This window comes from Protopterus annectens, chromosome 13.part0 (genome assembly GCF_019279795.1).
Source record: "Protopterus annectens isolate FY-2018-M chromosome 13.part0, PAN1.0, whole genome shotgun sequence".
NCBI classification, from domain to species: Eukaryota; Metazoa; Chordata; order Ceratodontiformes; family Protopteridae; genus Protopterus; species Protopterus annectens.
In genome coordinates this window covers 650,847,641-650,862,915 of record NC_056747.1, presented here as the reverse complement: position 1 = coordinate 650,862,915, position 15,275 = coordinate 650,847,641, and the positions used below count along the sequence as shown (strand labels likewise).

The window sequence follows — 15,275 nt, the reverse complement described above, 5'->3', positions numbered from 1 at the left end:
TCTTTAAGAAAAAAACAAATAAAATCAGTTCTGGAAATGAGACTCTTGACTGCACACAGTAACATTTTTTTCATTTTCTCTAAAGAAATGACATTTTTCCATTTTTTTCTGCATGAGGCAGTCCCTTAGAATTTTTACTTTCAGAGATTTTTTCTGCGAGTCACAGCCCCTTAACATATCTGTTTTCTGTACTTATCATTCATATGTTTGATGACAGAAAACAGTTTGCAAATATACTATACGCGGTAAATATAGTCAACATTTTTCCACCACTTGTGGCACATATGTATTATATCTGCAGATCAGATTGAGATATGACATTCAGTTTTTTCAAGAACAGTATCTTCAGCTTTCTCATTTATTTTTTTTGTCTTTGTGGCATGTTGAAAGTGCAGTGAGAGTAGTTTCTTTGTCCACCCTGTCTTCAGAAACTGAAGCAATCTAGACATGGAAATCTTTCCTACTGCAATGTGTAATTAATTATCTAATCAGCTCAGATTGTTCCATCACTACAGTCCTCCTATGACAGCACGAACATACTCATACAACTCCAACCAGGCTGTTCCTATCCTGATTTCTTGAACTGATCAGGCCTGGACATTTCTGAATTCAGAGCACTTATGTAATATGAGGTAAAAAAGATGGAGCACCATTATTAATGCGTTTATAGTGACATATGTGCTTCAAGACAGATGTAGAATCAGAACAGTGTTTTTTTCTTTCATCACTATTCAAAGGTGTGAAAAATACTTTTAAAGGAATTCTTTCTGCAGATAAACTACTCAGGAATGTTTTGTGTAACTAAGATTTTATGCAAGTTACCTGTTTGCACATTAACACTGTAAAGAGCTGTTGCTTACCATTCTCACCATCTGATTTTCGATCAGGGTCAGTGTCGGTGAGAGACAGCATCGAATTGGCTCGACTTGATAGACAGGAACTATGTTCTGATTTCATTTCCCTCATCCACAGTTTGAGGGAGTGGTCTGGTGATGCCCCGCCTTCATTCTCGGTGTCAACATCTGAACCCGTCCCTAACACGTAATCATGCTCTTGAACACCTTGAAGATCTGTTTGGTAGCCAGAACACAACACAGTTGTAGAGTCACAGAATTCAATCTCTGGGAAAAGCAAAAAGAGAAACATGTGTCCCAAGGCATTATATCAAAGCAGGAGAAAATAAATAAAATGATACTTTCATCTCTTCGTTTTATGATGGAGTCTCCTATACATCTGGAAGTTAGCAAAAAAATGGCAGTCTTTGCATCTGTTCCTTTTCTGAAAAATTAGTGCAAGACTGTATCTTGGCAGATTTAGTGAGTATATCATGCAGAGCTGAAGCCAGCAGACATGGTTGATTTAATACAGTAAGTCAAACAGACATTTAAATTAACAGTTTGTAGGTTACATAATATAGGATTAAAGCAGTGCCAATAAAGCTTGCTGAATTTCTAGTATCTCAAAAAAGTTGGAAAGTGCCTTGTAGACTCCACCTATGTCACTGATACACCAAAGCAATGGAAAAATATAAAAGCATTGTACTAGACATTTAATTCCTACAGTTTTCTATTACCTAATGTGGATATACCAAAACAAAGGATGTAGTGTACAAAAGCAATCCTAATCATAGCGGGAAACAGTAAAATGAGACATCGCTACCTACACTGATAAATTACAGACTGCATTAAAGCTACTGACAATTCATTTGTATGAACTTTATAAATTCATCATAAAATCTTGTTCTAAAATTCTCTACTTCATTAAATGTAACATTTGTCCATTCATTTTCTATTGAAATTTTTCTAATGTTCTGATAGAACAGATATTGTGCTCCCAAACTGTTACAGTGATGTGGTTAACAAAATGCATATAACAGCATTTTGCTATACTTAATGGTTTATATTATTTAATTATTACTTAATTGTCAATATATTATTTAACAGGGAAGCCTGACTGGACAAAGGTACATATTTTGAAAGGAGGCCTAGGATGAAAAACTCCAGTAAACGCAGTATGAGGACAATCACAAGCTTGAGTAATATGTAACATGAATAGGTAATACAATCAGATTACTACAGTTATTATAGGAAATGAAAGACAATGATTTACTGGCAAAGATATACAGACAGAGTAACACTGCTATTGTAGAGAAAATAAATAAAAATAATGATTTAATTACCCAATAACATAGCAGTAAGACATACATATGATGTATTAAATAAAATGGTTGCAGCTGTGGGAAAGGAGGTTGAAGGAAATCAAGGCGGGTTAGGCTTGGAGGAGATAGGAGATTACAATATGTGGACACGACTTTGAGAGCAGAACGTAGATAAGAAATAATAATGGAATAGTAATATGCATTGCATGAAAAAACTCATGAGTGGTGATTATGAGTGGACACTAGTAATGTGTGTGTATATATTATGAGCAGATAGTGCTCTGAGAGAGATGAGTAATATAAAAAGTTAGTAAATATTTGCAATAAGTAGAAAAGTGAATACTACCATATCTCTATAACATGTTAAGTGTAGGGTATGGAGTTAGCTGGTGAAACTGGAAGAAAGCATATCAAATTTTTACTGAGTGAAAAGCAGGAACAAAGCGAAGATTCAGCTAGAAATTCTTTTAGTGTAGAATTAAATGTATGGAGGTTAGATATTGGCCTCTGGGTGGGATGGTGCTCTAGGATTTGGCAATGCATCTAGAATACAGATAATTTCCTGCATATATCTCAGGTTTGCAGGTTGAGATAAGTTATTTTTAGCATATCAGTATAGTGCTCTGCGGGGATAGTAGTTCTGAAAAATGTTGCTTAATGCTAAGCATGTTGGAGGCTTATATATTATGTCATAAGTATATGTGAGATGTTGAGGTAATTCAAACTAAATTATTGTTTTATAGCAGAGAACTACAGGGTACAATAGGGTTTGTTAATAGTGAACTTTGCAGTTTGGCTAGGATATTGTTCTATTTGTTTATTTCTAAGCATAGCCTGAAGATTACTGAGATTTAGTGTCCCACATACGAGGTATGTAGTAGCCAGGGTTGTTTTGTGGTGTTATTGAGAAAAATTGTTAGCTCATTACATGAGCTTTTTTAACTGTGTGTTGAATTTGAAGATCACATTTAAGGTAGTCATTCATTAACATGCCTAATTCTTCTTCTTATATTGCTATATCGTCAAAGGAGATAATTTTAAAGTTGGTTTGGCTTGTGTGTAGGATTTAGGGAATGGAGGGGGTTAAAAGTAGTTGTGCATTGTGGAGCCAATTTTCAATGCAGGTAAAAATTTCTTGTGTGATATGTAGATGACTTAGGTTGTGTACTGAAGAAATAAAGGCTGAATCATCTACATATGTAAGGAGGGGTTTGCAAATTGTTAATGAAAAGTGTAATAGTAATATTACAAGTGAGGAATGCATGCTTTTATTTTTAGATGATATTTATTTTTAAAAGTGGCAACAAACTTTTGCCATTCCTTCAGAAATGTATCTGTATGACAGTTCTACACATGTAGTGTTGAACACAATAGTTAACATACATGGTGGGACTTCTACATGTCTGCTCTTTGAAGAGACTGTTCATGTTTTGTTTCTCTCTCTCTCTAAATGTTGCCTGATCCAAGCATACAAAGAGCTAAAATATGTAATGAGAAATAAACCAGTAAGACATCATGTAAATCAGATCACTGCAAGCTAGTCACCATACATTTCTGACACTTGCACTTATCACAGGTCCCATAGCGTGAAGCCATCTGACATTTAACAACCAGACACCTACTCTGTTCAAGGAGGGATACATCAATATTTATTGATAGAAGACTTTTTTGAGCCAGTCCTAACCTCCCTCCCATCACCTTTTAAAATTTACACTCCTGTTCTCACAACCATAATCCCTTATTCTTAGGTATAACACAACTGGCTCGTATCACTCCTAAGACAGGGACAGATGTTCAGTCATCTGCATACCCCTGAGGTGAGCACCTCAAAAAGGCAAGAGCAGAACTGTACCACAATAGTTAAAGGTTAAAAAACATTATTACTCTGTGTTCAAAAGAGCACATTGATAAATTAGTCAAGATGTGCGTGTATAAACAGTATAAAAATACAATGTTTCCAGGCCTCACTGCTGTCAGCGAACTATTGATTAAGATACTGCAACCAATGCTATCCTTAATGGTAAGATTTTTGTGGTCAAGAGACACTGGGTGAAAATATGGAATTCATTAAATCTGATGCACTTCCTTTTGTCAATAAGTTGAATGGCAAATGTCATGTCTTACTGTAACAAATTTTCACAATTCAGCTTACTATGTTTCAATAGCTTACATTTACTTCACTTTACAACACAAGCAGAGTTAAAATACAATAAAGGTTATATGCAAGGCGTGAAGTTTCAGCCTTGCCCTTTACAGTTTTTATTGATGGTTATTCGTACTTGATTTTAGTTTAAGTCAGCGCAAAATATTTGGTGACTTGCATGGTTGTACAAGTAAAATGTTAGTGGACTGCTGACATTAAGCAGTTTGTATATGCACTGTTGAGTAACTGGATATCCTAGGAAAACATGCCATCATAACTCCCTAACCAACTTATACATGCAGAAACCGTCAATCAGGCAAACAGCATGCCTTCCAATGTGACATTCCTGATCAAAGACTTAAGCAGAGCTATATCACTTAAGCAGGAGGTTGAATGGACCATATGTAAACTTTATTTTGTTAAAAACCATTTCTTAGTAACAAGTTAAGAACAGCTGAAGGATATCTCACACTTCTCTCGGCTTCAATCATGTAACCCAGATATACTGGCTGATACAATTTTTTCTTAAAAATGTGTTTCACTAACATCAGTAACTTGGCAGCACTGTTTTATGTAAATCAAATGAGTGATACATTACTGAAAGATCAGCACCATGAGGGAATTAAAAAAAAAAACGTAACCCTTATGTGAAGCACTAATTAACACAAGACTGCATTTTTTTAATTTTATGTAGTTTCAGAAAATATTATTAGATATGCATAAGAAGCCAATATAGCCACATTACCACAGTCAGTAAAACCAGAATGTATTTCTTTTAAGTTGTTAAGCATCAGTTATGTATATGAAATAAGAGCTTTGCCTTTCAACTTTCTTTAACACGTGCTTATAACATACAGTGCTTCTATAATGAGTGTTCCATTTTTTTTGCTGTTTCTGCCTCCATACTTGATACCATCAAGCTCCTCACCAATTGGACAAGGTCTATTTCTTCTCTGACCTGCAAATTTAATTTGGAATAACATTTCACTTGGAGATATTGTGAGGGACCATCATTCAGACAAGCACGAGGGTGCTTTATGCATTTACTGCCACCCCAGCAAGAAGGAAATTTGTAATGACATATCTTGCCCTTATGTGATGGGGGAGAGTGGATTTTAGTCTGCATCACCATGAAGGCTATCACCAGGCAGTACGTTTGTGAGCCTAATGCCTGCCTCAAGCCATACTCTTACATTACTCCTCCTCAGAAGGACTATGGCAGGGCACAGCTGACTTCACCCCCCCCATCTTCCTCCAAGGAATGATGTACCATGCTCTCCTGCCACCCTCACAGGTGTCCAAGCTATTAATCTAACTTTGATGACCTGAACTATTCTCAGGGCTTTCTCCCACTATGGACCTGAGCTGACTTCTTGTATTCTAAAATGGTGAGATGATAATCCTCATATCAGTTGCTTTTTCTTTGGGATATTTCTCACTGGTAAATTCTTTCTACTTGTGCCTGTTCATTACAAGTGAAAGGACATCTGATATGCCTGTGCTTCCACTCATGCAGAACTTTTCCAAATTCCTGATTCTAGCACTGTTGAAAAAAGCCAGATATGGCAAAAACAGGCATTCTTTCTTTTGAGAATAGCAATCATAAATGCCATAATCATGCATAAACTTGTGTCTGCCAGCCTGAACTCAGAGACTGGAATAATAATCTACATTCATGAGTCATATTGATTTCTATACCTTTAGCAAATCTTGGTCCACTCTAATTTACGGATGATTTTGTACTGGGTACCCTATCATCACTTCCTTGTATTGCTGTCCTGGCATACACTGCATATGGCACAGCTCCGCAATACCTGTTTTGACATCACTAGTCAATACATTATATAGCCGTCCTTTTATTCACACTGTTTTTCTACGAGTTAATCCATGCACATTCACAAGTGTCTGCCTTCTCACTTGATTGGGAAGTATTACTTTTTTCTTTGAAAATAAGGCATTTAAGACCACTTGTGCCATAAAGTAAAAATAAATTTTAACAAAAATAACAACAGAATTTACTCATTATAATGCATTTTGCTCTTGATAAGCTTTCATTTTGTCTTATTTCAGTAAATGCATTTCAATGTCATAGTCAGTATTACACTATTTCATCTCTGCTTACTGTGGTACTTCCTAAAGAGTGTTCAATCATGCTTCACGCTTCTCTGGTAAATACAGTCTAACTTAACATGAGTACTGTGTGTAGGTACCTTCCAGGCCTGTAGCTCATTTTTAGATCATACTTCCGCAGATTATGCAACATCCTCTAGATCCACATAAATACCTTGTACAAATACTTTTTTTGCATGCTTAACAATAATATGTGGTCTGTTTCCACCAAAATATATTTATATACATATATATATATCTATAAGATCTATATAATTTTAATCCAAGTTTCTTGAGCATGTAAAAATGACTTTTCAACCTTAAGTGTAAATTGGAAGGGGCTGCGAACTTGTTAATCTTCAATGAAGTAACGTTGGTATTGTGATTACTCATTCAGAATCATTGCGGTTTCTATTACAGCACCAGCAATCATTCACATTTTTTTGCATGTTTCACTATTTTATGTGGTTTTGCAACAATCAGCTTGTAAGGTAATGACAGGAAGTCTTCTATTTGGGTGCTGCAGTGAGGCTTGCCCCCCAAAAAATGTTTTTTAAATGTATCATGATGGAACAACCAATGGTTGTGTTCAACCGGTTGTAGCATCCTATTGGCAGAACTAAATGATTTACAATGGGACTTATCAACGTAACTATCCATTTTTATCTCAGTTCTTGGACTGACACTTGTTGGAAAAGCTTTCTTAGAAGCATCACTATCAGACGTATCAGGTACAGTCTTTAGAATACACTGTATCATTATCAAAAGACTCTGTAATGTCAGTTTACTTTCAGGCTCACTCATTTACACAACAGCACTAATGTTTGCTCTGTCAAGCTTCATCTCTTCTGAAACTGTAAAGTGACATAGTTTATATTTACTCTTAATCGACTTGCCATTTTGCTATCTTAAAATATTCAACAGCTGTATTGGTCACATGACATGTTCTACTGAGTTCCAGTACTGATATATCATCCTACTATGGTGTCAACATGTTTCATGTTTCAGGCTACCTTTGGAAGCATTATTTAGAATAAAAATCACTGCTTATGAAACAGCAAATGAAAATCTAAGGAATCTGAAAATCTCTAGTCATAAAATAAATGCATCTTCTAGCTTTAGCTGCCAGAAATCCTGATTCACAATCTAATACTGAAAAGATCTTAACTGGTACTGCTGAAACTGTTTCTTCAAATGTAAGCAACAGCTAATTATTTTCTTTTAATAATTTTACTTGGACAGCAGAACAATACAAATGTGAATACTAACTATTTTCACAACACTAGCCATGAAATCCAAAATTCTGTTGGCTGTCTCAGCTTTTTAAGGATACCTGAGCTTTCCATTTCTTGCGGTTCCTGCCCCAATTTTCATATGTCTGTAAATTACTCTATATAATCATGAGGGATATTACTGTTATAGACTAGTGCAGTATAAAAGATATCTCTGCAACTCTGTGACTGCTACAGGGCACATGCATTATTTCATGTAACACTCAACACGTGCTTTACCATTTCTAGCTGTGGACAAAAAAAAAATGACTCCGAATTACAGTAACTTAAGTGCTAAAATTTGAAATGGGACTGTGTAATAATTTTTGTACTCACAGGTCAGGAGCTTTTAATGCAATTACTGCTCATGGTGCTCAGACTTAATGTGTGCACAAATTTTCCTTGTGTGCCTTTAACATCCAATGCTTCATATGTGCCCACCAGACATATTATTACATGCTGCACTTGTTGATAGCTTAAATTCATCATTTTGTCTAACAGTTTTCAAACTTTATTGCCAACAGTCTGACATGCTTTCTTATTCCAGTTGTTCTTTCTAGCAAAAACCTAAATAAAGAAGCAACTAACTGATTAAAAGCAAGAAATGCTGCCTCTCACTGCACCAAACTTTCGGGGTGCCCTATAGCTTTATTTCATCTTCTTTTCTGTTTCAACAGTCTCATTTTATTTTTCATTTTGTCTTTGTAACTGAAGCACATTTGTTTACATATGCATTTTCTCAGATAAGTCTTAACTCTCTACTAGTATTTTTATTTTGCATAAATCCCATTTACGGCAAGTTCAGTTCTTCTACTAATAACAGCATGCCCCTTGACTGATCATTTCTTACACCACAGACTATATTAATGTGTTATACAACTCATCTAATTCAGTCTTTAGCTTAGTAACATTTTTTATTTGTTAATTCTTTTGTTGACTGCCTTAGTCCTTCTAGGTTAGTGGCCTATTCAAGTGAGAAACAAAGAGGTATTTACATTACTAGGATAAATTTGGTCAGGGCACTGATAAACTTTCCCTATTCTGTTTGATGGGTGCCAAGGGATCTTTTTCATGCACCTGAGCTATAACCACTCAGGCAGATGGGGGGCCTCAATTTAGCATCTCATCCAAAGGATGACAAACTCAGGAGTGCTTCACCTCCCATGTGGCACTATAATCAAATCCCTCTACCTGGTGTGGGAATAGGACAAATGGCCTATTGCGACAAAGGCAAGTGTGACACTAACACAAGCCTTTGGAGGACCTTGTGCTGTTGTAAAGAACAAGTGTCAAATAATTACAAGGATTTCTCAAGGCTCATAATATTTTGTTGAATTCTCCCTAAACATTGTTACCTTACATTTTTCCTCTTGAGTAAATGGAGAAACATAAAATATGTAAATAGCTTGAAGTGTCTCCTTCAATGACATACCTTCAGGCTTATTGGTATTCCACACCGATGGATAGATTGAATTTGAATCCAGCCTTATACTGAACTGTCACGAATGTACAGTGGCTGCAATTGCTACAGATTGCGTATATTTTAACTACAAAATATATTTCTAAACTTTCAAATATATTCTTGAAAATAAGCATATTTCTTTATTTATCCCACTTCTTGTACTATGTGGAATCTGAGGGTTTGCCATACTGCTCACTATACAATAGCAGACAATGACAATTAGCTTCAAATGGTCATGAGATTGTAAAGCAGAATGCCTTTTAGAACAAACCATGACTTGAGTATTGAAAGCTGTACTTCCCCTGTAAACTACATTTACCTCAAGTCAGGTAGAATCAGGGCCATGTATAGGTGTCAAGGGAAAATGTGACTTGTTTGATTATGTCAATAAAGTCAAAGATTTAAACAAACAATAATGATGTACGCAAAATATATATCTGATCGCTCATTTAGTTACAACTGTATATGTGCAAACTGCACTATAGTATGAAATGTAAAAAAAAATGTAAGTAATAGGCACTTAAAGTAATACTGCAGCTACATATAACAATATCACCTAAATAAATAAATATAATCACTACTACAGTTGATTAGCTTGATTTTTGGAACTTTATGTTCATTATAATGGGTACTTTTCTAGTGGAAAGCTCTCAGACATTCCCTCTCTTGATATACACAGACAACGTCAGTGAATTCAAAATTAACACAATTTTAAAAAGTTGTCACTAGCAGTATAAAGCCCACAAAAAACATTCAGGTTTGACAAAACAACTAACTATATGAGAATAACAAAATGTCAAGATATTCTAGGAAATAAACCAGTTTCCATCCTTTCAACTGATCGAAATCTTTATAAACCCTATTATAAACGGTAGTATCTGAACCATGAAAACACTCGCTTCTGAAGTCTCATAACTCAGGAAATTTTCGTCTTTCAAATGCATAACAATTGGTGTAAGTGTGTTTGTGTATCTATACCTTTATTTAAATATCAGTTAACAGCATTATCTTCTTTATATTCACAGCAGTCCACATCCATACACACACTCCAACGCTATGGTGTACACATAGTCTCAGCAGCACATATCCATGCACACACTCCAGCACTATGCTATAGTTGATCTCAGCAGTCCACATCCACATACATGCTCCAACATATGTTGTACATATAGTCCCAGCAGCACACATCCATATACACACTACAACACTATGTTGTGCAGATGGTCCCAGCAGTACACTTCCAGATACACACGCCAAGACTATGTTGTACACACACTTCCAGCAGCACACATCCATATACACACACCAACTCTATGCTGTACAGATGGTCCTAGCAGTACACATCCATATGCACACTCCCAACATTATGTTGTATAAATAGTCCCAGCAGCACACATCAAGATACACACTCCAAGACTATGTTATACACATAGTCCCAGCAGTTCACATCCATATACATACTCCAACACCTATGTTGTGCAGATGGTCCCTGCAGTACACATCCATATACATACTCCAACACTATGTTGTGCAGGGGGTCCCAGCAGCACACATCCATACACACATTCCGACAGTATGTTGTAGACATAGTCCCAGTAGCAGTGTAGCACACATCCATATAAACACTCCAACACTATGTTGTGCAGGTAGTTCTAGTAGCTCACCCTCATTTACAAAACTCAAATACGTATGTTGTGCTGGATAGACTACAGAGCTATGCATTTCTGTTCATGTCAGTGTCTCTCAGAAATACACACACTCTAAGCTGTCTCAGATCAATAATTTCCTGAGAGTGAGAAGTAGCAAGAGAAAGAGTAGATGGAGTTCCTGAGTTAAAGAATACATGCCACATATGTAAGCATATACAAAGACCTCTAGCTGTCTGCTTATTTCCCAGCAAGTCTTATAGATTTGGGGATATGGCACTGCAGACTGTATACAATGGAAAAAAAAATGACTTCACTGGTTAAATAAACTTCCAAATGAGTCTAGCTTAGGCTAGCATGAAAACAAAGCCTAGAGACAGAAATGTAACAAAACCTAAACATAAGCAGCATTGAAAAATAGGTTCATTAACCAAAACTAGCAATCTATGCCCCAAGAACTCAAAGGAGTTGTTAAGGACAAATTTGCCAGCAGGCATGAAAAGGGTAAGTGTGATGTGAGCCTTAGCAAAGCACGGTTTTCAATACATGTTTGTAATCCCACAAAGAGTGCAGTGCATAAAGAAATAAAACAGCTGCTGTAAATGTCAGTATAAATGTCTGACTTAATAATAGTGATAATCATAATAATAAACTAAAATCTAGCCCTACAGCTGGCTTCCATAGCATTACCTAAGGGACTAGTGGAATGCCATATGGACCAAAGCTCATTATCACTGTAGCTGCAGATGGTACAACTATGAAAGGTGAGAGGCTTATGGCAATTATCACTGTGCAAACCTCTACAAGGATATCCTTATAAACATTTGGATCAAATATCAAGCATGTTTCACATTCAATGCTTCAGCTGTCAGATTTGATTTTATGAGCTATTGGCACCGATTGCCATAATGCCATCATGATATTTTGATACTTAGTATATGTGTATGTCTAGGTTTGATTTCTTCAGAGGTGAACTGAAGTTTATTCAACAATCTCGGAGGGTAATGTGCAATGCAAATGTCATTTTTTTTCTATAATACTATTATCAGTCTTTTTGATTTGATTTATTAATCTGATGTCATCTCACCAGAAATGTGTTCTAGGCATCATCCTTTAATTATTTTTCTTCATAATTTCTTTTTGAACCATATGCCTACCAACCATTAAGCCTCACCGTAAATGTATATGGCCCTACAGTGGAATTTCACCAACAATAGGACAGGTATCTCAAGGGGGTTACCGTACAGGTAAACTTGAGTGTGCTTTATAACATAAACCAGCATTCCATCAATGTAATCATTTGTATTAGGCTAATCCTATCCTTAGGTGGCAAGGCATGTACACTGAATTACCATGGAAGCTCAGAAGTCCATCCTCACATGACTACATACTCCAACACAGTCAATTTTGAAGGCTACCACCCATCAGTAGTTTTGTAACCCTAATTTCCACACCCATTCCCCATATTTCTATTCCAGACCCTCCTTATATGGTCTTATTCTTTAAGTAGCCAACTATGCCACACTCCCAACCCAGGATGGACATAGAAATTCTTCATACCATATCTGAGCTGTTAATCTATCCCAGGTCACCTAGGCCAAAGCCAGAGCTTTATCTCTCTATGCCACCAGAACTTGGAAAGATCTACATATACAACCAGGTCAGACAATACTTCAAGTGGAGGTAAAGGTAACATCTAAATAAAGTAGAAGAAACAGAATACAGTGATACTTTCCTGACTTCTTTATGAAGAGTTTAGTTTTACAAACACATGATTTTTCTACAGAGGAGTTTTTATACCATTCCACGTTCTTTCAAGTAGCTTATTTGAAGGTTATAAAATATGACACTGAGTTTAATTATAGCTTTAATCACGGAGAAATAAACTATTAAAAAAGGTTTTGATGGGATAAATAGTATATAATAATATGATGTACTGATACAATAGTCACACTTTATAACGTTTAAACTATTATCTAACATTGTCCCTAGAAATGTAATGATGATTTTTTAAAATAATTTAACAATTTAATTTTGTAAACATAATTGACATCCAAGCTGCACTATATTACATTTATTACCATTAAAGTTGAAGGCATTACTACTGCAGGGGGTGTTTTACCCCAGCTCATCTTGGAGACCTTGTGCTTGACTTATGAAGTAATTAGGCAACTTACTTTACACTCATCAGCATATCTGGTTATTCATAGCCTTTCCCAGATTTACAGCAGAAAAGGACAGTCCAAAAAGAAACAACACCTTCTAGGATGCCACTGATAACCTTTGTTGGAACAGGCAGGTAAGTCCCCTAACCTCGACTTAGTGTGCTTTGCTATTTAAGCACTGTTTCACCTACTAAATAACAAACATTGAGATTTATTGATTTAAATGCTCCAATTTTCCCTTATGCATGTAGTGGTGATTGCTTAATCAAGATAAGCAGTATGTACTGCCAGCTTTTAATAGAATGCTGCTGATACCTATTCTATGAAGATTCAAAAAACAAGATTTTACCTTAAATTTATTTTATTCTTATCTAAGACAAGTATGTTGTCTCCACATCAATATCTGCAATCTCCATTATGATTGCCTTCAAGACTGTATAGATGATGTATGTTAGACTGATGGGTCTAAAATGATTTGGTTCTGATGTGACCGTACTTTGTGATTTGGTACACGTATAACTTCTCACAGTTCTCAGAAACATGCCCGTGTGCTAATTATTATTTTAAGCATCGCAGTTACATAGTTAGTTAAATTTCCTTTATTCTGTGTCTGGTAACATGCGATGTTTGTTTTTAATGCTGTTTATGCCAACAAGCATGATGTCTGTACTTATGAAATGAGTATCTTGCACTGTTTGATTAACACTATAACATATTATTTTTGTTACTGTAAAGACTGTACCAAACGTTTTTGAAGCACATTTATAAACTATGGCAGGATGACCCCTTCATTGCTTGTTAACATGCTGCATTCATACTTTTCCCTCTCGACTCTCTGATAGGATGAGTACCTTACTGTTTTCATCCTTGAAAGCAAGTTGTGTTCATAGTTAATACCATTTCCCTTAGAGGCCATGTGTCGAATAAGAACAGTAAATGCATTACTCACTTTCGGGGTGAGAAAATCTAGTAAATTTTCTGTACCTCTAGGAGTTACCCTCCCCTTTTGTGAATTGGTATTTACATAGGAGGAGCCAGCACCCACAACACATGAAGAAGGGTGTGATGAAGGGACAGTTCATCCATCTAAGTAGACTAACCAGTGAAGATGACATTTTCACACAAGAAATGGATGCTCTGAAGTCCTTTTTCATGATGAGAGGATAAGGCTCAATAAAATCAGAGATGAAGTTCATTTGTTACAAACAGACACGGCAAGACCAACCTTCCACAAACAGAAGCCTGAAAGCCAACTAATTAGTAGTGATGCACACACACCTCCATACAGACCCCTTTGTTTGGTTACCGGGGGACATTTCCACTCCACATCACGATAGACACACAGCTCATCAAAGACATTCAAGTATACTGGGAAATAGTGATCTGTCTAGAATACTAGGAGACCATCCCATTTTTACATACAAAGGAGTAAAAAATAATAGTAAATCCATTTTAGAAAGACAGTTTGAAGATGATACTGGAAGACAAATAACACTGGGTACTTAGAAAAGCAGCAGATGCAAATAATGCTTCCTGATTTGCAATGCCTCTAATGTTTTTATTAAATCTCTGAACCTGGAACTTTGGTCCCATAACAGGTACAATTGTAATTCCAAAGGTGTTGTATATTTAGCTTTGTGTGCTGCCTGCTCCAGCTACTATGTTGGTAAGACCATAAGAAGATTTATAAACATAGTTTAGCTACAAAAAAGGGTGATACAAGTAATGCTCTAGCAAAACACTTCAAACAATGTAACAACTTTAAGAAGAAATTTCAGTTATTTGTACTAGACGCAGTAGACATAAATGTTTTTTACAGGAAACTACAATGTAAGGCTAGAATGCCAAAAGTCCCATTGGCAAACTAGATTAAGAATGGACAGACATCTAAGCTTTAAATGAGAGTTTTAACAAAGTGTTTTTAACTAGCACTTAGGCTAGAGAGGCATAATTTGCTTAAACTGTTATTAAGATTTAAACTAACCATCACAATGGGCCGGATTCACGAAGGCTTGCACGGAGTCTAAGAGTAGTGTAAGACTCCATGCAGCCTTCACGATCCAGGAACAGCCCAAAGTGCGTGTAAGAGACAAGCTAAAACGTCTCTTACATGGAGTGGGCGTGAGTAAGCTAATCACCTCACTTGCAGCCAAATGGCATGCAAATGAGGATGATTAGCGATCCAGGAAGCCCAGAACAGCCTGTGTAAGAGCCGTTTTAGCTGCAGAAATGTACTCAGTTGACAACTGAGTACGTTTCTGCAAAAACTGCAATGGAGCCATGTCAGCTCCAAATAAAGGGTGCATATGTGTCAGGCAGCA

General features: G+C 36.2%; 1 protein-coding gene across 3 annotated transcripts in view; it reads right to left on the bottom strand.

Annotated features, from left to right (window-relative positions):
• The window catches only part of TENM1 (teneurin transmembrane protein 1), a 3,721,864-nt gene that overhangs the window by 3,058,641 nt on the left and 647,948 nt on the right, over positions 1 to 15,275 (bottom strand). For 2 of the 3 annotated variants that reach the window (XM_044054336.1, XM_044054337.1), the window contains exon 5: positions 861 to 1,121. The exons of the other annotated variant lie outside the window; for it this stretch is intronic. In XM_044054336.1, the coding sequence (XP_043910271.1) occupies positions 861 to 1,121 (261 nt within the window). The remainder of the gene's footprint in view (positions 1 to 860; positions 1,122 to 15,275) is intronic. 3 annotated transcript variants of the gene reach the window in all.